The following is a 21,785-nucleotide window of genomic DNA, read 5'->3' as shown; positions in this document are numbered from 1 at the left end:
GACAATAGCTATGTATGAGCTTGAATAGTTGTTTGTAAAGAAGCTTTTCAGAACTTTTAGCCAAAGAATAAAAAATGGAGGTAGACCCCCAGTCATTATGGGTTTTGGTGGAAGGTACTTTGGGAAGGGAGATAATGACAGAATGTTTTAAAGCTGGAGGGAGAATACCAGTGCTAAGTGATAAGTACAGATGTAAGAGCTTTAGCTCTATTCTTAGTAGCTTTACTAAGAAAAATAGGGTGAAGTTTTGAATGGTTAGGAGAGGAAGAGAAAAAGAAAATCATTTAAAACAGGTTGAAAAACAATAAAACCTGGCGATGCTTTTGAGCATTAAGACTTAATTTATCTTGCTGCACAGCTGTATGAGGCTGTGTATGCTAACAGTACGGGGTTAATTGTATAGCTATTCAACCAGCAACTGAAAGAAAATGTATTAATCGTAATGGTAGACTTCAAATGAAAAGTGCAATAAAACATGTATCTGCTGCAGTTTATTTACATTTTGTCATGTCATCAAACATTTATCTACATATACAGCCCATCACCAGTTCTATAAAAAAATAAAACATAAACCCATAAAGTTTATTCTGCTCATTAAAAACTTAAATTCTTGTGCTTAATAAGCAAAATAGAAGCATGCCCACTGCAGATACATCCCCCAAACACCACAGCAAACCAAACCCAAACCTAACACTATACTTAGTTTAAATGAAAAAAAGTGGAATATGTAAAAAATAAAAAAGACGGACCACATCTCCTATTCACTTCAATGTAAAAAAAAAAAAAAAAACAGGTTAACTTCACATGTTGCAATACACACACACACACACACACACACACACACACACACACACACACACACACACACACACACACACACACACACACACACACACACACACACACACACACACACACACACACACACACACACACACACACACACACGCACACACACACACACACACACACACACACACACACACACACACACACACACGCACACACACGCACACACACACACACACACACACACACACACACACACACACACACACACACACACACACACTCACAAATATACATGCACAGACTCACTGCTGACACACACAAAAAACCTTGATCATTGCTCTTCTCCTTTAAACTTCTTTTTTCACAGGGGTGCAAAACCCCCTGCACTCCCTCAAGTGGGTAAAACGCCCCCACAAGCTTATATATAATAACTCTGACATTGCCATAGCCAGGATAAAAGGGAACATTCTGGGAAACAGCCATCTCAAACTTAATATATGTAAGTCTGTTTTTTGGCCATTTAGTCTCTGTGTTTTGGGACTTGCTCTAGCAGATCTCAACATTTCAAATGGTTACCACATATACAATATACATGTCCATACAGTGCCACACCAAATAATACTGCTCACCTAAAGTAACCTGTACTCATGAAAATGTTTGTTAAATGAAATTAAACAACTTAAAAAAAATAATGCATTGATCTCAGCAAGCCAATCAAAACCAACTTTACCAGTCAAGAGACAAAATTCTATCTAAACTAACATTAAACTAACTAAAATATAACTAAAACATATAAATCTTTATAAAACTGACACAGTACTACTAAAATACATAACAATTATAATACTACAAAACAAATTAAAGAAGTACCAAAAAAGTACATTAAACAAGTTCTATTCATAAAAAATATATTGGAATTTCTTAAAGTCCTGTCAGAAACTGTAATTCAGACCTAGACCAGTACAAAAACATTAACGGAATCTGGCTTATATAGGTTTAGGGAACATGTTTTGCAATGACAGGCAGAACCGCAGCTTCTAAACTTAGTGCCCCATCATAGAAAACAAAATAATTTGTTAGACACCTGGTTCCGGTGTGTTCTATATGAATTCAACATATCAGCTCCATGCTCTTTGTAAGTAAAACTAGGAGAATCCTAAGACACCTGCGTTGATTAGGTTGACACGATGCCCACCAACTCCTACCTTTGTGTAGAAACGATGAGTGAATGTGAACACAGAAACTTCATGCCATCTTTCTCTATATTGTTCTTTGTCAGAAGATTTTCTAGAAGGCCAGACAGAGAGATTGATAGAGAGTAACAGAGAAGGAGAGCAAAGAGAGAGAGAGTGAAAATATAGAGAGAAAGAGAATCCCCCCCCCCAAGATACCTAGGGTTTCTATTACTTTTGTATACCAGAGCACTTTCAGTGGTGCAGAAAAGTCTAATGCTTCACCTTCTCTGTTAGCTAATGAGCTACTCTAAACAGACACATGGATGCTCACTGACCAATGCTAAAGCACATAATAGACAGACATAAATTGGTTAACTGCAGGGTAAAAATGAAAATGAATACAATATGTTAGTGATAACCTCTCATTATTAAACAGTAACATAACTGTGTGTGTGTGTGTGTGTGTATATATATATATATATATATATATATATATATATATATATATATATATATCAACAGGTTATGCAGTCTGTTTGGTAAACATTTTCTGTAAACAGATAATTAACACCTACACATATATATACGTGGCCTGCTGAGGAGTTTGTCAGTATAACCAGATAACTTGATCTGTTCCAGTTATATGAAATAAAATACAAGGTATTAAATTGTACATCTAAATGGATAAAGAATTATGCTTACTATAAATCTAAAAGGTTGCACAATGGGAATATAAGACTTCACAGATATTCTGAAGCAAACAACTGCCTGTATATGTTGAAGATGGTATATTTCCAAGAACAACAAACCAGTACAGCCTTGGTCTGGATTTATGAAAATTACAGCTGTGCTTTGCTAAGTGTACAGAGAATGTGTCTGTCCATATACATGAGTACATTTGGAGTAAATAAGCCATAGCATTTGTAATAATCTGCTGTCTTAGTACCTCCAATAAGTTGAAATGCTAGTTCCACTGTACCATTGCACATTGACAATTAGCCTGCTGTCAAATACTACGTTACTTAATGAAAAGAACAAACTCATGAGAAACCAATGCAAACAAACTATTAAAAGGAGTCAGTGAAAACAAAGAAAAATGGGAACCTACCCTTGTGTTTATATTTATGAAAATGGCGCCATCCTTTTTCAGTAAGCCAAAAACAAACAGAATGAAAATAAAGCAATGAAAATAGTGGCAAATGAAGAATAAAGGGGAAATCAAGATAAGCAGAGATTTGAAAAAAATGAAAGCATTATTGCTTAAGCAAGGGAACAGCTAAATAAAATAAAACCAATAAAATAATACATTATATACCAAATGCAAAATAATTGAAGTTTTAAATTTAGACTAGTTTTGGTAGTATAGTAAATGATAGGAACAGGTACTATAAGACATTTTATGTTCTACCTATATTTAACAGACCACTGCCTACATAAGCAGCTACAGCAAAACATTTCAATATTTGTTTTACAAATACAACTTGTTCTCCAAATCTAAACATGTTATGAGATTTTTAAGGCAACGGTTCCCTAGAATGAGTGCAGTTTTAATGAATCATGAACATTAGGCAGTTTAACAATGGGTGCTTTACTATTAATAGTGGCAAAATGCTATGCTAAATGTTTATTTCCAAGGTATAGATTGACATTGTTGATTCAACAAGAGACATTCACAGTACAGGAAGGTTAAATATAAAGTGAAATACTAGAGAGGATCTAGGATGGTAACAGAGGAGTTTCTTTACAACATCTCAAAAATACAGTATTGAAATAAGTGAATGTGTGTGTGTGTGTGTGTGTGTGTGTGTGTGTGTGTGTGTGTGTGTGTGTGTGTGTGTAGGGTGGTGAAGATGCACAGTGTTCCTGCTGTGGTTTTATATAGCCTGGTTAATGATATTTTCAGAACAGTTTAAAATCATTTACAGCCACACCCCCCCCCCCAAACATTCACACATTGAGTGTGTACGGTATAACTCACAAACATATTCATGTACACATACAACAATGGTAAATGTTCAGCAGGCTGATTCAGTGACCGGCACTTAAGGCACTCTTGGAACTGTAATGAGAACAGACGAGTGTGACCATCTTCAACAAAAATGGGAAAGTCAGTGCTTTTGTGAGCTGATTACATGTTGGGTATGCATGCCTAGGAAACAGAAATGTGGCATTTGCACCAATGCAGTGCACTATGAAGGTAGATATGTGAAACTAGTGGCAAAGCTAGACTACTTACTGACAGGCTATCCTAAACGAATGAAAGTCACCTTTTTCACATCAAGGTGGTAGGAAGAAAACTATCGCGTCTTTTCTTCTTCTAAAATGTAAAATATTTTTTTTCTGTAAGAAAAGCATGTTATAACCAGCCTGTAAGTAAGATATGCATATCAGAATGAAAGAATGAAGCTGCTGCTGGAGCTGGTTTGGGCCTTGTGATGTACTTCAGTGCATGAAACTATGGCAGACTGGACAAAATTTGCTGTTTTGGCAGAAACATGATGATAAAACACCACCAACTGATCTTATTACTTAGGATATAAAATGGACTGGTGAAACACTTTTTTGGAATACAGCATAATTGTAAATGTGTGCAAGTACTGTGTCTAAACTAATTTAAAAAGTAATATGTGTGGGCTATTTTCATTTAACCTCTTGTTTAGGATATGATCTCAGCACAAATTATTCACCACAGAAGATTTTCTGGAAAATGATTTGAAAAAAGTCCAAGTGTTCTTAAACCTACATAAGCTGTTCTAAAATAAAATTAATCACACAGGTATTACTTAACAAGACTGAATTTGCTGTTCTGGATCTGTGATACCTTTTGCGCAGTCTGAGCCATGGAATCCTGGGAAGCAGTGACACACTCCTGATACACACTCTCCATTGCCATGACAGTTTCGAGGACAGTCTTGCACAGAATCTAAGAGAGTCCACAAAATGTATTATTTAACTTTCAAAGCACTTACTCTGTTTAAACGAACATTTGTAAAGCAGAACACTCTAACAGCATCATTCATGTTCAGTGGGTATAGCTGGTTGTCATAAGAAATATAATCTGACATTACCTCAGGATGTTTACACCTAGATGACATAGACGTGAATGGTGTAAACATAGCGAGAATAACCATCTTGCTGTAGGCTTAAGGTTAATAAAAGTGCAAACACAATATACTACACAGCTGCTAAACAGTGTGTCAAGACATGAACAGTATAAAAACATGATTAAAGAACACTACTATTGCTATGTAAAACATTTGGTTAAATAAAGCAGTGTGCACGAATGATATTATCTGAGGCTGATCTTCTGACACAGGAACAGTGGTATCCCAATAATGCAGGATCAGGAATGCATCTGCTATGGTGCAGTTAAGTGGAGTGAAGTGATACCGTCTTCTTTGGAGAAGACAGCCATTGCACTCAGTCTCTTATTATAGGTTATATAATATAACATGTGATCAAGATTTATTACTTAAACCTCATACTGTACATCCTCAGTTATGCTTCCTATTACCCATGAGTCTATGCAAAGGTCTCAAGTTCAGTTATACTAGAGACCTATTTAATACAATAAGGAAGTCAGTCCCACACACTCAACTGTTCTTTTGCTATACCAAGTTTTTTTCCCTCTGATGCATATTTCCACTTTTAATAAAGCATTTTATTCTTTTTAAATTTAATGAGTTTTCATCTGGCCACAGTCCAGTACTATATAACAGATACTCATGCAGTTATACCTTATAAAATGATAATAACTTTCTATTCATGTTTTTACACTACATTGAAAAAAATTCATAACTTTAAAATTCTATCTTGTCAGCCCTTGCATGCCCATCAGTTTAATAACTTGTTACTGGTTTCTTTCTCTCTAACTACCAATTATCCTTGATTTTGTACATCTATCCCTGCTAGTGCTATCATATTCAAATATTAGCTGAGCAACATTTAAATACAGAGGTGTCATAATATACAGGGAAGGTAGGAAATTTTAATATTTCTACCATTTTCTTTGTAACATTTTTAAAAATATTGTCCATAAGATGGTCAAAAGTAAACTCACAGTTCATAGGTTCATAGGTTCATAGGTTCATACTAGGCTATCTGCCCGAGGGCATTTACAAGCCTAGCCCATCGTTTTGTGGCTTACGCACCCCCTTAGTATATGGGGGATACCCATTATTTATTTGTGCCTCTGTCGTCGCAGTGTGACGCTTGAGGTAAAAGGGTATATCTGCTCGATCATCCATCCATTGGTCAAGATTTCTTTTGAACACTTGAACAAGGGCCTGCCCCTCACATATACCGGGATTTTGTTCCACAGCATAGCTAGGAGTGATGAATTTATCTCTCCAACCCATTAATAATAGCTATATAGCTAATGGGCCGTTTCTCCCTCCCCCCCTTCTAGATTCTTGGATCTAGATTTTTGAGGTGAAGCATATTCATCAAATCTGGGTTTGACATGGCCCACCTCTGAGCAAGGGGCGTGGGTTTACTGAAATTTAGCTGAATTTCTAAAGTCGGGCAGCATAGGCAGCATATTTTCCTTTCCTTTTTTCTTTTTTGGTGAGGAACTTTATTTTATCCAGCTGCTGCTGCTGCAAGTCAGATACATTCCGAATGGGGCATTTGTCATTCATTGGTCCATGAGGATGAGTGATGAGAGTAAAGGGAGATCCCCTTGATCCTAGATAGAATCCCTTCTCCCTGAGATGAGGCAATGTGTAGATGGTCTTCTCCTAACTACTTCTTTTATGGGGGTGTCAAATGACAGACTACTATCAACCTCCAGACCAGGTCCCCTACTACTCTTCTGTGCTCAGTGGATTCTGCCACCTAGCGCTAGGCTAGACCTTTGTGCTTTTTGGGTGAGGTATGACTATGCATTTTTTGGCATTTAACTTTTTGCAATTTAACTTCAGGGCCGCTATCCGCTTCTGTGAGACCCTTCTGAAGGATATCTGTGTCAGATGTCTTTATGTGCCATGTGTGTTTGCAAGTCATGCAAACTTTGTCAGCTATAACCCTCCTGTGTTTGCTTGTGCTTCAGAAAAGTAGATGCCAAAGTAGGCCCAGGAACAAGAGGAGGCCCCTGTGAGCAGGCTGAGGTGACAGGCTTCTGGGACAGCTTTGCGCTTCTGTGCCTCTGACCCTGTGGGTCCTGTGCAACTCCACCTTTCAGCCAGTTCTTGTGATAAAGTGGTGATGATTGTGTTTTCAATGATTAATGAGTTTTTCTCTGATGTATTTTCAATGATACCGAGCCAGTATTGTATCGAAGGCCTTCGCCAGATCGAGGTGGGCTGTATGGACTACCAAAAAAAATCAATGGCCTTGGTGACTGTTTCCATCCAAGTCAACCAAGATTAAACTGGCTGGATCCAAAGTCTGCAAAAAGTCCAAAAATTGATTATGTTCCATTTTATGATTTCCTCTCCAGGGCCATCCATGTCTTTCCAGCTAATGCCTTCCGGCTCCTGCAGGGTCAAGAGATTGGGTTTAAATTTGTGGGTCGGTGCCAGAGTTGGGAGTAACTCCCCAGTGCAAGTGTATCCACAGGAGCCGGGCACCAATTACAGCACGAACAGCTGTGTGTTTTTGGTTCCTTGTTCATGGTTCAATTCTCATGGAGCACATCACCATGGATGGCCAAGCTCACTTGCATGATTTGCTTTGCTCTCACGTTTTTTTTGGCATTGGGGGCTGCAATTGGTGCAGATGGCACCTTTTGGGAGAAGTTTCTCTCCTTTTGGGGGAGTTCTTTGTGTATCTGTTCTGCAGCCAGTATGTTGGCAATGTCTGTAATTTGTCTATCATTTCTGATCATTTCTTTCTTGATCCTCCATTGTTTCCAAGTTCAGAGCTTTCCAAACATTTTCAAAGAAGGCCTTGAGTCTTTTTATATTTGAGTTTTTTTTTTTTTTTCCTCTGAAAGCTGCTTTGCTTTTGATTTTTACTTGAGGTGATATTAGTTTACTACTAGTGATCAAGTAGGCTATCTTTTTAAGGATTTTGTTTGTACTCTTGTATTTGCTTCCTCCCTTTTGTTGTTTGACGCTGGGTTCGGTGGGGTCCGTTCCAGACTGGCTTTTGCCTTTGAGTCTTTGTTTTGCTTTTTTGCGTGGATTGCCTTATCCATGCAGTCCTGCAGGTGCTGGTAGAAGGCAAGTGTTTCTGGGGCTATGTAAGGGTTTTCCACATCTCTCCGGCCAGAGGAAGTTCTGCACTAGTCTTACTTTACCTGTGTGAAGCTTGGAGAAGTTGTTTGTGGTGTGGTTTTTTTTATGTGGGGGGTGGGATCTCACCAGTGCCAGATAGAGATTAGATCTGATTAGATTGTGCTCCCAGTCACGGTTATACTTGATGTCACCATGTTATCTCCTCTTGTGTATGAGATGAGTGATCTGTTATATCCCTCCCTCTTGTGGGAATCGGAGTTACTTTTTGGGATGGTTTGAGATTGGAGTAAGGTTCCTGCAGAGGGGTTAGGTGGCTTTGAAGTCAGTTAGTATGATGGTGATTAGTGTAAAGTTTGTCACCAGTCTGTTTGGTGTGTGATGAAATATTGTGAGGTCCTTTCTGTTTGTGAGGGGGCCCTGTAAGTTTGTTTCAGTGAGGAGGGGAGTGGTCTGATTTATGCTTAATTGCAGCTGGCCTTGTTGCGCATTGTATACGGCACAGTCTGGCGTGTGGTGCCATGGATGAATGTGGTGTCCTTGATGAATATGGATACCCCCCTTGACTCTTGGAACCTCCTTTCTTGAGGTAAACCTGATATTTTTCCTTTCTCTTTAGATACCTGGTGCTTTTGAGAACTCGGAGGGCCTTGTATGTTCTTTTGAACCTGATTTTGCCCTCGAAAAGAATCCCAGGGAGAAGGCCTCCCTCATAAGCATTTGAGATTTAGACTTGGGCCATTTCCTTGTGTTCTAGGGTGGACTTTTTAATTTTTCCAGTAGTTTTTTTACCTTTGTGTTCTAGGGTGGTCCTTAGTTCTAAGGCGCTTGCTCTAAAAAAAGCATGGCGCGGAAGCAGCCCTAAGGTTCCAGGTCACACCTCTTGTGCCACAGGATCCCGATCCCCCCATATGTAGCCTTTGCGTAGTCCAAGATTATGTGCCCTCCAGCATTGCCAGTGTGTAAGCCATTGTTGGAGCTGATCATCTTATGCTGAATTTCATGGTCATACTCGCCTATGCTGATGTTCTTCTCAGTCACACCCTACTTTCAGCTACACCAAGGAGGCGTCTACTCAGGCTCTTTTCATACACTCCAAGGCAAGTCATATCAGGCCTCACCAGAGACCTGAGTGGTTATGTGCTGTATGTCAGCTGTTGGCAATGACCAGGTCACTTACTGTGTGTGAAGCTATCACTGCACCTGGTGAGCACCAGAGTGGTGTGACTGACTGGGGGTGTCTCCTTTGAGGGCCTGGTGCCTTACTCAGTGTTTGGTCTGTCAGAGCTGTGGACTGTGACGCACATGTGTTGTGTGTGTGCGTTGACTGTGTGATGAATGACTGTTGGACTGTTGTTGCGTGTTTTGGTGGTTGTTGCTGTTTTTGTGTTCAAGTCTGAGTTGTGGTAGTTCTTGTGTGTTGCAGTGTATGTATGAGCTTCTGATGGTTGTTTTGGTGTCTGCTTGTATAGTGTGTGGTTGTGTGGGTGAGTGTGATTCTGTAGTCCTAAGTGTGTAGAGTGTGATGCCTCCTGACTGGGTGTAGGTGCTACTCTCTGATCCTGACTGGAGTTCTAGTGGAGTTGGGAGAGCTCAGTTCCTGGTCTTGCCAGTCCTTGTGTGCAAGAGGCATGTATTTGTGTTTTGTGGGAGGAGACAGGCATTTGTCACTAGTTGTGATGTTAGCTGGGAGGAAGAGGGAACTGACATCAAACTTCTGCAAAGTAGAGATCATAGATTTAGTGAATCGGTATCAAGAAGGGAGGTAGTAAAACGTACTAAAGGTTGACAAGAAAGGGGTGGGAGTGGTGACAACTGTAATGGGGGGTTTGGGGTTGCTTCATAATGAATATCAAACTTGAGGGGTACTATAACACAATAGTCTAGCAGGAGCAAGATAGAATCAATAGTGATTAGTCAGGAAGTTAGTGGAAAGAGATAGAAATGATGGAGTATAGATAAAATAGACTAGATTAAGGAAGTAACCTTTAAGGCTCTAAGGTACAACAGAGGCAACTTATGCCCCACTTTCACTGGTACTGCAAAAGTCGCTGATGGTGTTATAGTAGGGCTGAAAGTGCTAGGCCGACCCAAATTTGTAGAATACCTGAAATCACAACATTTGGTAATGATCTACACGTTTTCAGCCTCATCTGATCTATGACACATTTATCCTAATTCTGTCATCATCCATAAATACATTCTTGTAGAGGTTCCCTGTTAATTTCATAGAGTCATAGAATGAATCACAGAACGTCCAATGCAACTGGGCCATGTGGACAATTACACCTTGCCAGTATGCACCCTTAGACCTTAACTCCTTTTTCAAGGGGCAATAAGCAAGACAAAACAGGGATGTATTTATCCAAGAAAGTTTGTCACCTTGCTTGATGCTGAGAGGATGTTTGTTCATGAAAAGGAATAGTTGTTGTGTCATCTGTCTCTCCATCTGCTATGTTTATTTGTTGAAGTGGGTTCAGATCTTTGGTTCATGTGTTTGCTGGACTATCTGATTTGTGGAGAAATAAAAGGTATGGACTACCAGATTCATAATGACCCAGAATGCAAGACACAGATCACCCCCAAAGAAGTCTACAGTATGCTGAATACAGGAAAAAGGCCTTTAGACTCTCTTAGTAGCTCACGTCCTTTAGGCACATGAACTTTTTAGTCAGTAACCTTTGGGTGTCTCACCAGCTGTTTGATTTGTTTTGTAAAATGCATCTCAAAGCAGGACATTGTATTCAATAATGGAACTGATTAGTGCAAAATATAGAGAGGTAACAACTTGTTTGGATCTAGAAGCTTCACCTACCTGGACTACATTAATCATGTGTGCTAGCCCTAGCCGTAAGCCTGCCCCTTACCTAAACACCACATTACTAAAATCCCCTTTCCTAACAGTACCACTACTCAGAAGATGACTTCAGTTTGCAACTAGGATTTACTTGAAGATGAAGAAAAGTCATCAACGCTTTGCGATTTGATTGTTTATCACACTTGTGTTGCAACATATTTATTGTGACTCATTTGTGTGGTGCTCATTTGTGTTGTTGACCAATAAATTTTATATACATGTATCTATATATATATATATATATATATATATATATATATATATATATATATTTCTAAATCTAAATCTAAATCTAAATATATATATCGATATCTATATTTAAATGCGTATGCACTGTGTGTGTAATGATGTAAATTTAGCATTATTGCCTTCTCTTTGTGTGTAAATATATAATTTATTCTTACAGTAATGTAACTGCATGTTTCACTGTTATAACAGTGTAATTGTATTTTCTGAAATTAATTGTTTTCCAGAACAATTCTTACTTGGTCTCTGTAGAAAATGGGCTATTGCTCAGTTTTATCATCCTACTTAACAAAAATAAATCTGTATAGTCCCACTTAGAAAATCACAATATGAAGTTTAATGGTTTATTTTTCCAGAACTTTCTTAGAGATAGAATTGTGAGATAGCAGATCCATTAATGAGAATACTGGTAGACCAATATATATCAGGAGCATACAAATATCTGTAGTATGATACCACCACACTGAAAAAAATCATAAATCTTGTGTTTTATACTTTTAAAGATTCTCAGTACGATGTGAAATTTCCAAAATCAAAAATAATCTTTTGTCTCACTCAGACAGAAAGGGAGAGTGTGTATTTGCCACCTATGGGTATCAGAAATGCTATGATTTGCCACAGTGTTCTTAAACACAGATAACACCTAATGCGTTTTAGTTGTTTTTGGACACCTACTCTCTCATCCATCCCATTCTGAAAGAACTGTTGTGTGTTTATAGGTTCATATGTTAGTACTAGGCTAAATGCCCTTGTGGGCCATTTTAAGCCTAGCCAATTACCCCATGAAAGAATCAAACCCTGCACCTTGTGTCTGTAAGGTAAACACCGTAACCATTATGCCATCCTCCCACCTTTCTTCCCTAACTAGCAATGTGTTTCAGTACAGAATATCATAGTTCTTCCAAACAGTACACAATAATAGAATTAGTTTTTTAATGCATGAAATTTCATATATAAACAGAAACCCTTTTTCCACTAATAAAGAAGCATAGTTATTTAATTTGTTGACTAGGATGATCTGAATGGCACAACAAACACTTCAGGAGAGCAATGCATAATACAGTACCCCAGCAAAAGAAAATTCCATAGTAGGAGAAGCCTAAATGGGATGAAAGAAATATAAATGGTTAGGTGCCACCATCAAAATGTACATATGGAATTTCCCTGAAAGTTTCAGGTTCTGACACCGCAGTAGAAATACTGTATCACCATATTGACTCTTACTGCAAGGACTTCGAGGAAGATACAGTGATTTTGACTATTCTAGGAGAGAGAGGACGAGAGAGAGATACAGAGGAAATGTGACTGGATTAAGAATTGGACAGTTGAAAATCAGTGTGCACAGAGAAATGCCTTGTTTTGAGATACATCAAGATCCAGAGGGAAATAAGCTTAAAGGCTTGTTCTAAGTTTGAGATCATAGTGGACTGATGACATCTGGGATAGTTACAAAAACAAACTAGGTGGTAAATGCAGCTGAGCTGTTGTTATTTGAACAGGAACAGCATGGTTATATATGGCTGGCTTGGTTTCTGACTCGATCAAAGAATCATCCCTTTCTTAAAAGATGATTGAATTTTAGCTCAAAATCATTGTTCATAGGTTCATAGGTTTGTACTAGGCTAATGGCCTAGGGGCCTTTACAAGCCTAGCCCATAGAAGTGCCCTGATATTGTGCCACCCGTCTTTAGTTCCGAGTGCATCTATCAAGTAGAGCCACTGGAGTGATCCCTGGGGTGAACTTTCTATTTCCCATCCACTCATCAAGATTTCTCTTGAAGAAGGCAGTGAGGTGCTCTGCTTGACATATATGGGAAGTCTATTCCATAGCATGGGTAGTCTCTGGGTTATGAACCTGTCCCTCCAGCATGTTCTGTTGATTGTGGTAATGAGGATGAGGTCTCTGGAGCGTGTGGTGCGGAGGGATTGGGATTTCTTTAGATGTAGCATTTCTAACAGAGCTGGGTCAGACGTGGCTTTGTAAGTCAAGCAGAGATCACCTCTTAGTAGATGATATGAGACACACAGTAAGCTGATGGTCCTGATTACATCAAGTGGACATCTAGCCTTTGATAAAATTTGAAATACAGAGGATATGCCAGATGATGAGTCTGGTTATAAATAGTGTACAATGATTCTATAATAATTTAGACTAAGGCCAGCTACTTCAAACCATTCTTGGATCAGACAGAAATGGCTTGTACTTGAGCAGTTACTTCTAAGACCAGTCTGGGACAGCACAGCAATACTGGGTCATTAGCATATTGGACTATTAGACCTGGGTGAAAGTCAGTGGGTAGACTGTTTACAAAAAGAGAGGTAGAAGAAGAATGAGCACAAATCCTTGTAGGATACCTACCAAGGTAGGTTTAGGAAGAGATAAGGCATCATTCCAGGGAACAGTCTGGGTATGCTCAACCAGATAAATCTTGTAAAGCAATTAACAGACTGGAAAGTCCACAGTGTTCTAGAAGAGAAAGATGCATATGGCAACAATACCAGAAAGTCTGACAGTACTGTGTCCAGTGAACACATTCTGTAAATCCAGGAACAACCACCTCAGTCAAGTGGCCAGACCATGATCCATGGTGAGTATGCCAAAGGGTTACTTGATGCTAGATGCAAACAGTGAATTACACTTTGTTATCACAACAGTCCATGTGTGTGAATACATATATACCCCAGCTGAATAGCATATATATATATATATATATATATATATATATATATATATATATATATATATATATATAACCCCAAATACTGTTATACTGTCCCATTGCTGATTATACTTTAAATGCAGTTGAATTATTGAGCCTGCAAGTTATAATCAAATGCTGTCAGTTTGGATAGCAATGCTGGTGTTGTGAAAAGAAAATGGCTTCCTAGGCAATAGGTTGGTTTTAGTGTGCAGTTAAAAGAAACAGGGTAGGAGTGAATCACTGCTACCATGTTGTCTGATAGTTTTCTTACAGTGATTAACTGTTCCAGAACATTTCCCTTGCTTTTGTGGTTGTGCTTTCTTAATGGCTGCAGTTGTCAATGGATTTAATTCAACTACTATAAAAAAAGCAACGTCAGATGTATAGTGTCAAGTGATATGAGGATGTTTTCCTTCATGAAATGTCCTACTGCAAAAGGACAACTTTATCTGAGTCACAAAGAGCTATATTCATAAGACTTTATCTGTTATTAATTTATCTGCACTGTAATTTATCCTATTTACTTTTGTTATATCACACTAATGTCTGTTAATTGTCTTGATTACTGTGTTTATTTGTTTTATCAGAGTTCTAATATTTAGGCCTTATTGATTTTTTTGTAATCTATTTCTTTCATCAGTCTCAGTATGTCTATCCATCTGTATTAAATGAAGCAACTCTTCCCTTAGATCATTTTCTTTTAAACAGAAGATGCATTCTTTGTTCTCTGTTTCTTGTCTGCATTCTACAGAAAGCTTCAGAACATCTTCCTGTGACATCCATTGCTCTTTCTTATGGGAACCCACTGGCCTATCACTTCGCAATATTGACTTCATCAGAGTTGCCACTGTTTCCTGCTCCTTCTCTTGCTGAACTCCAGCTGAACTTTTTGTACTGGTTTCCAATTGAAGGCTCCGGCATATCTTCATGTGACAAATGATCAGATGCCTCCCATTCCACTTATTTCTCCTTAATTTGGGGGTTCTCTTTTGATCACCACATTGCCACTGTGGTCAGAAAGTCCTTCTATGTGACACATCTCATTACTAAGGGTTTTGCATCCAGGAAGAAAGAGGTCATTGTCTCCCCCTACTCTTCCCTCATTAAGCCAATCATCAAGTACAATGCCCCACTTGGCATGTACCTCACTAGACACCTGCAAAAACTGGAGAGGCTGCAAAAATACCTCACAAAGAGGATCCTAGGCCTTAAACACGTGTCCTATATGGACAGACTCAAAAAACTACAACTATTCTCTGTCTCATATCACCTACTTAGAGGTGATCTCTGCTTGACTTACAAAGCCATGTCTGACCCAGCCCTGTTAAAAATACTACATCTAAAGAAATCCCAATCCCTCTGCACCACATGCTCCAGAGACCACAACCTCATTACCACAATCAACAGAATGCACTGGAGGAACCGGTTCATAACCCAGAGACTGCCCATGCAATGGAATAGAAATCTTGATAAGTGAATTGGAAATAGAAAATTCATCCCAGGGATAACTCAAGTGGCTCTACTCAACAGAGGCACTGGGAACTAAGGTCGGGTGGCACGATGCCAGGGTAATGGTATGGCTAGGCTTGTAAAGGCCTCAGGGCCATTAGCCTAGTATACACCTATGAACCTATGAACCTATTCATTGTTGCATCAAGATGTAACGTTACCACAGTTGGATTTTCTACACTAAACTCTTCACTTTGTGGGTAATCCATAAGTTCAGCTTCTATTTTTTTAACTTCTCCATTACTAATCCTCTTTTCTACCCCCACCCGCTTTGTTTTCTCACTTTCTTGTATTGCAAAATTTTTCATACCTAGAATCCTTTACCTGTACTTCTCTTCAAATATTTTTGGTGCTGATTTTTTGTGTTGATTAGTTTTGCTTTCTCCTTTGCATAAATATTGCACCATATTGACTCTCTTTTTCTTTCCACATTTCTTCTTCAGATGTCTCCCACTCCACCTGTTTGTCCTTACTTTGGGTACTGGTTGTTCCATCATACCATAACATAACCTCTGTTAGACTTTCTTCAGTAAATCCTTCACTTCACAAGTATTCCACAACTTCAGCTTCTATTTAACTTTTATTACTAATCTTCTGTTCTGCATTCCCCCTTTGTGATTCTATTTTTTTGTATTATGAAATTTTCCATATCTAGGTGCCTTTGCCTGTAATTTTCTTTTTTTTTAATTTCTACTTGGTTTTAAAACAATAAATAAAGAAATCAGTTATAAAACAAATAACTATTTACGTAAGTCCACAGCTGATCAATACATCAAAATTATACATATCAACAACAATATAATAATAATATTTTTCCAAAGTAAGTCTTTAAGTTTAAGCCAAGATATTTATGAATGTGTAATATTAGAAGTTCTCACCTTTTTAGTATGCAATTCACTGGTGCAAACAATTTTTGCCATACTAATAAATTTAGAGGGGTAACTTTACTTTTCCAATTTTTAGCAATTACTTTTCTGGCTATAGCAAGAATAGATAAGCCTGTATTTCTCTTCAAACACTTTTGGAGCTGCCTTTTTTGTATTGATTAATTTGGTTTTCTGCTTTGCATAAATATTTCACTATATCAGATTTCTCTTTCTTTCTTTACCATGTCCATGTTTCTTTTTTCTACCTTTCAAAAAAATCTCTAGGTTTTGTTCTTTATATTTTTGCACTTCCTCAGTTGCTTCTTTTTCCAAATGGCTAAAAGTTTTTTGGTATATATAATGTTTATCATGGATTTGTAGTATTAATGAACACAAATTTGTTGTTGACAGTTTTTCTTGGGCAAGTATTTTTCTTTCCTCTAATTTCTCTCTTAATCTTTTTGAATATTTTCTGTCTGGAGATTCTGGGCTTCTTGCATAATAAAAGTGATACATAATTTCTTCTTAACCTCAATAGCCCATTCTATTTTGGCCTGTCACCTTTTGCATTTTTTGTGGACTACTACTTCTTTTTACAATGGAAGCGTCCTGCTCCCAAGCCTGCTCTAACCCCATTCCAGGAATATGTCCATGTGTTGAGGATTCTACACATTTGTTCCAGTTCTGGCACTGGTAAGCATACCAAAATTGGGTACTTTTTTATTCCATGAATTGTGTATCTAGCTGTCTTTTTATTTTTAACCTGCTTCTGTCCATGATATATGCTATATAAAATACAGTCTATATATCAGTGTTGTTTTGGTGAGATTTTGTAAAAACAAGGTCCACCTCATGAAGGTACTCACAAGACTTGAGAATGAACTCAGTTCCAGCAATACTACTCTCCTTTGCTTGCTGGTTTTATCATCTCTCACCTTGGTTTATTTTCTATGTAGAACTTCCTATAGCAACAGAAACCTCTGTCCCACTCAGAAATAATTACAGCTATATGTATTTCCCTTTTGGATAACAACAAAATTTGAGGTGTTACAGTGTATCTCAGTGTTCTCATTTGGTGCCAGTTGCTGTTATGATTTTTTCTGGAATTTTTTGCATCAGTGCAACCATCTAATCCACTCAGAATATCTATCTATCTATCTATCTATCTATCTATCTATCTATCTATCTATCTATATGTCCATCTGTTTACCTATCTATCTATGTATCTGTTCCCTTTCAGCAGAGGCCCAGGAAGAAAAGCTCCACAGTACAAATTATACAATTAAAAATTTTACAGTACAAATTATGCAAGTAAAACATTCACAGTGCAAATTATGCAAGTAAAAAATTAACAGGTGTAAAGTAAAATATAATAAGCACAATAAAAAATTTATACAATAAAGGTTAAACAGATGACCAATTGCAGTACAAGTGAGAGATCTCAACAACTGAGGCATTTCAAATGAGCAGTAAGTATTGAGGAGGTAGGTAAGAATGGCAAAATGCAGAATAATTGTTATTGGAGGACTAGTATGAGAGTCATACAATTAGTTTGACAAGTTAAAGTGTGATGGGAAATAAGAGAGGAGGGCAGAAGAAAGAAAGGAAATTAGTGTCAGATTACCAGGGTCAGGAATTTGGAGGGGTGTGGAGAGCAGTATTAGATTATCATTGTAATACACAGGAAGCAAGAATAGATAGCATAATTGTGGGAAAGGAAGAAGTAGGAAGTAGTGAGGGAGGGAGAAGAATAAAGGAGAAAAGAGGGAAGGGAAGATTTCAAGTGGAATCATTGCATTTACATCTGCAGGCGCTGTAGAGATAATTTATGAGATTTGTCTTAAATTCATGAGCATGGGTAATATTTCTGATAGCCATGGAAAGCTTATTCCATGATAGAGCAGGAAGGTAGCTGTAGAGGTTTTGTCCAAATTATTTTTTAGGTTTATGAATTTGTAAGAGACATTGACCTGTGCTTCTGAGGGAACGTGGTGGGTTATAGAGGGAAACAAGATGGGATATGCTAGGGCAGGATAAGGGCTTGTTTAGGATAGTGTGTATGATGAGAAGTTAAATAAGAGTTGGTTGGGAAACTGTAACCAGATGAGAGTATGGAGAGCAAAACGGCGTGATTTTGCTGGCAGGTTAGCTGCAAATCTGGCTTTGTTGTTTGTGGTTTCAAGTTTGGATGTAGAGGGAACTGTAAGTTAGTAAGGATTTGAGAGCTGTAGAAGAGGTTAGGGAGAAGATAAGCCTGGGTAAGTGAGATTCTGGAGTTAGGGGTAAGGAACCTTATATTTCTAGAAAGTAGGCTGAGCTTTTGAAAGGTTTTCTTTATACAAGGGTGTACATGGAGGTCGAATTTAAGTTGGCTGCCAATGATTACTCCAAGGAGCTTTGTGTGGGGTTCAGATGAGATAGGGGTGTTGTTAAGGGAAGAGGTGGTGAAAGAGGATTTAAGATGGTAATGACATTTGGGTAGGAATAGGAGGAGTTTTGTTGTTTTAGGGTTTAGTATGAGTTGGTTGTTAGTAAGCCAAGTTTCACTGAGGTTAAAAGAGGTTTGAGTTAGGGTGAGAGAGTTGTTAACAATGGCGATGATAGTGGAATCATCCATGTACTATATGAGGAATGACTGAGGACAGGATGTGTGGAGTTGGATGGTAAAGATGTTAAAAAGAAGGGGCCTAGAATTGAGCCTTGGGGTTGCCCATTTTTATGTGGAGAAAGCGAGATAAGGAGAGAGATTATACTCTCTTACCTGTTTTCAGGCAATTCACAGTGATGCAGGATGTCTTCTGTGTGTCCAGTGTTCTATATCAACAGGAAACCTTCAAATCACAGTGATCTATATGCGTTCCCTTATAATTGACAGCAATATCTAACATTTCACATTCTGGTGGTGCTAACATTGTTAGGATTTGATTCTATTATTTTATTCTGTCTTGAATTTAATTTCCTATCTCAACAAAAAGCCATTGCCACACTCACCAATACAGTTACCCAGGTAACAAGACTGACTGACGCATTGCTACCTGAAACACTCTTATTCACACCCCTCCACAAAATGTAGGAATTATAGTTCCTTCAAGTAATTTGCTATATAACTAGGAATCTCTTCCTACTCAAATAATAATTATATTGCCCTAGATAGTAACAGAAATGGGCAATCTCTTAGATTCTGTTCATATTTTAGTAATGTGAAACCATCCTAACTCAAAAGATACCCTTTTAACTTGCTGCCATCTGACACTTGCAGTTCTATAGTATTTTTACAGTAAATGCTACATTACTGGGGGGCATTGTCACAGTCACACACAAATCTTAACAACACCCAATACTCATGTTGTCTTTCCGCACCTGCTGCTACATCCCCTACAGCCTCTCAGCCTTTATCTTGTTTTCCCTTTTTATTGCTATTTTTAATTTACAAATTATTATCGCTATTACTGTGAAGAATGATGTATATCAACATAAACGTCTGTCCCATTCACAAATAATTATGGTTACATATGTCCTCCCTGGATAACAGCAATGTCTGATGTGTTGCAGTGTACCTCAGTGTCTGCAGCATGTGTGATTTGATTTCCTATATATAATCTTGTTAAACTATCTATTTGTGTAGAGGAAGAAAACTATTGCAGTTCTCCTAGTATGAAGCTCAATGGTTCCACATGGCAGACTAATTCACACAATAAATGCTTTATTCCAGTAATGGGGTAAGCGTTTTCACGGATATCATCCACTTCATCAGACCAAACTGGGAGGTATCATTGAGGTACATCCTTATAAGCATTCAAATGAACCAGTCAAAATGACAGATGAATAGAATTCACAATTAATCTATGTAGTGCTGAACATCTGTGAAGAGATTACTTTAAATATACAAATACTATTATTTATTTATTTATTTATTTATTTATTTATTTCAGTTTGATAACCGGGGAAGTCCACTGGGCCAGAAGAACCCATTTTCAGTGGAGGCCCAGGGAGAAAAGCTCCATAACTAAGCAAATTACAACATAAAACAGTACAATATAAAAGCAAGCAAATCACAAAATAAACACAGTAATATAAACAGTAGTAGATGTCTCATACACTAAGCAAATTACAATATAAAACAGTACAATATAAAACAAGCAAATCACAAAATAAACACAGTAATATAAACAGTAGTAGATGGCTCATACACTAAGCAAATTACAATATAAAACAGTACAATATAAAAAAAAGCATATCACAAAATAAACACAGTAATATAAACAGTAGAAGATGGCTCATACACTAAGCAAATTACAATATAAAACAGTACAATATAAAACAAGCAAATCACAAAATAAACACAGTAATATAAACAGTAGAAGATGGCTCATACACTAAGCAAATTACAATATAAAACAGTACAATATAAAAAAAGCATATCACAAAATAAACACAGTAATATAAACAGTAGAAGATGGCTCATACATGTTAAAGTGAGATAATAAGGCAAGATATGGTGCAGGTAACAGTGATGCAAAAAGCAGAACTGGTGGAATTTACAACATATCTAGCAGAAATAGGTAAAATATTCACTAGGCAATGGAAATTCAGAAAGGAGAAAAGAGCTTTAGTAAAAAGTGTACAGTTGCAGGCGATGGTGGCAAAGGCTGGAGCTCAGAAAGAGAATTTAGTAGGCACTGGCCCTCTAAAAACTGGTCCTTTCCAGCCCCTTCCAGGTCTTCTCAAGCCAAACCCAGACACAGCAGAAATCCCAGGTTTCAGTCCGAAGGGACACACAAGACTAGGCAGTGGGGGGTTTCCGCACCCAAACCTGGGAGCAGCAAGACTTTCCCCTATGGAAAACTGTCTCAATGACTTGCTTTTAAGACTTCCAAGCACTTCCCAACTGAATGCTCCTTTAGGCGGAAAGATTGGTCTGCAGACCAAAAACTGGGACCTCATTACCCAGGACAAATGGGTTTTAAATGTAGTGTCCCAAGGATACAGATTTCATTTCCACACGTTACCAACACCAAGTGGGTGGACAGATCTACCCCCAAATCAGTGGGCAGAGGCCCAAAATCAGGTACTCTTTCTCTTAAACATGGGGGCTATTCAGTTGGTACCAGAAGAGGAAAAGGGACAAGGTTTCTATTTGAGACTTTTCCTGGTACCCAGAAAAGGCAATACATGGTATCCTATCCTGGACCTTTCTATTCTAAACACCTTTCTGGTGATTCCAAAATTCAAAATGCTGACTCTTCACCAGTTGCTTCCTATGCTAGGCAAGGATGCATGGCTGACAATACTGCACTTAAAAGAAGCATACCTGCACATCCCGGACAGGTAATCTTGCAGAAGATACCTACACTTCAGAGCAGGCTACATGCATTATCAGTTCATTTTTCTGCACTGCTCTTTGACTTGTTTACTGCACCCAGGGTATTCACAAAGTGCCTAGCTCCAGTCATTGCATTTTG

The 21,785-nt window shown here is 38.1% G+C and overlaps 1 protein-coding gene across 5 annotated transcripts in view; it reads right to left on the bottom strand.

The window, feature by feature from the left end:
• Positions 1-21,785, bottom strand: part of TENM2 (teneurin transmembrane protein 2) — a 1,770,657-nt gene that overhangs the window by 532,300 nt on the left and 1,216,572 nt on the right. For 3 of the 5 annotated variants that reach the window (XM_044069584.1, XM_044069586.1, XM_044069587.1), the window contains 2 exons: positions 4,789-4,890; positions 3,076-3,108 (listed from right to left, as the gene is read on the bottom strand). In XM_044069584.1, the coding sequence (XP_043925519.1) occupies positions 3,076-3,108; positions 4,789-4,890 (135 nt within the window). The remainder of the gene's footprint in view (positions 1-3,075; positions 3,109-4,788; positions 4,891-21,785) is intronic. The other 2 variants (XM_044069585.1, XM_044069588.1) reach the window with 1 other exon arrangement.

This window comes from Protopterus annectens, chromosome 4.part0, assembly GCF_019279795.1.
Source record: "Protopterus annectens isolate FY-2018-M chromosome 4.part0, PAN1.0, whole genome shotgun sequence".
Taxonomy (NCBI): Eukaryota; Metazoa; Chordata; order Ceratodontiformes; family Protopteridae; genus Protopterus; species Protopterus annectens.
The sequence above is the reverse complement of the archived record's forward strand: the minus strand, read 5'-3'. Positions and strand labels throughout refer to the sequence as shown.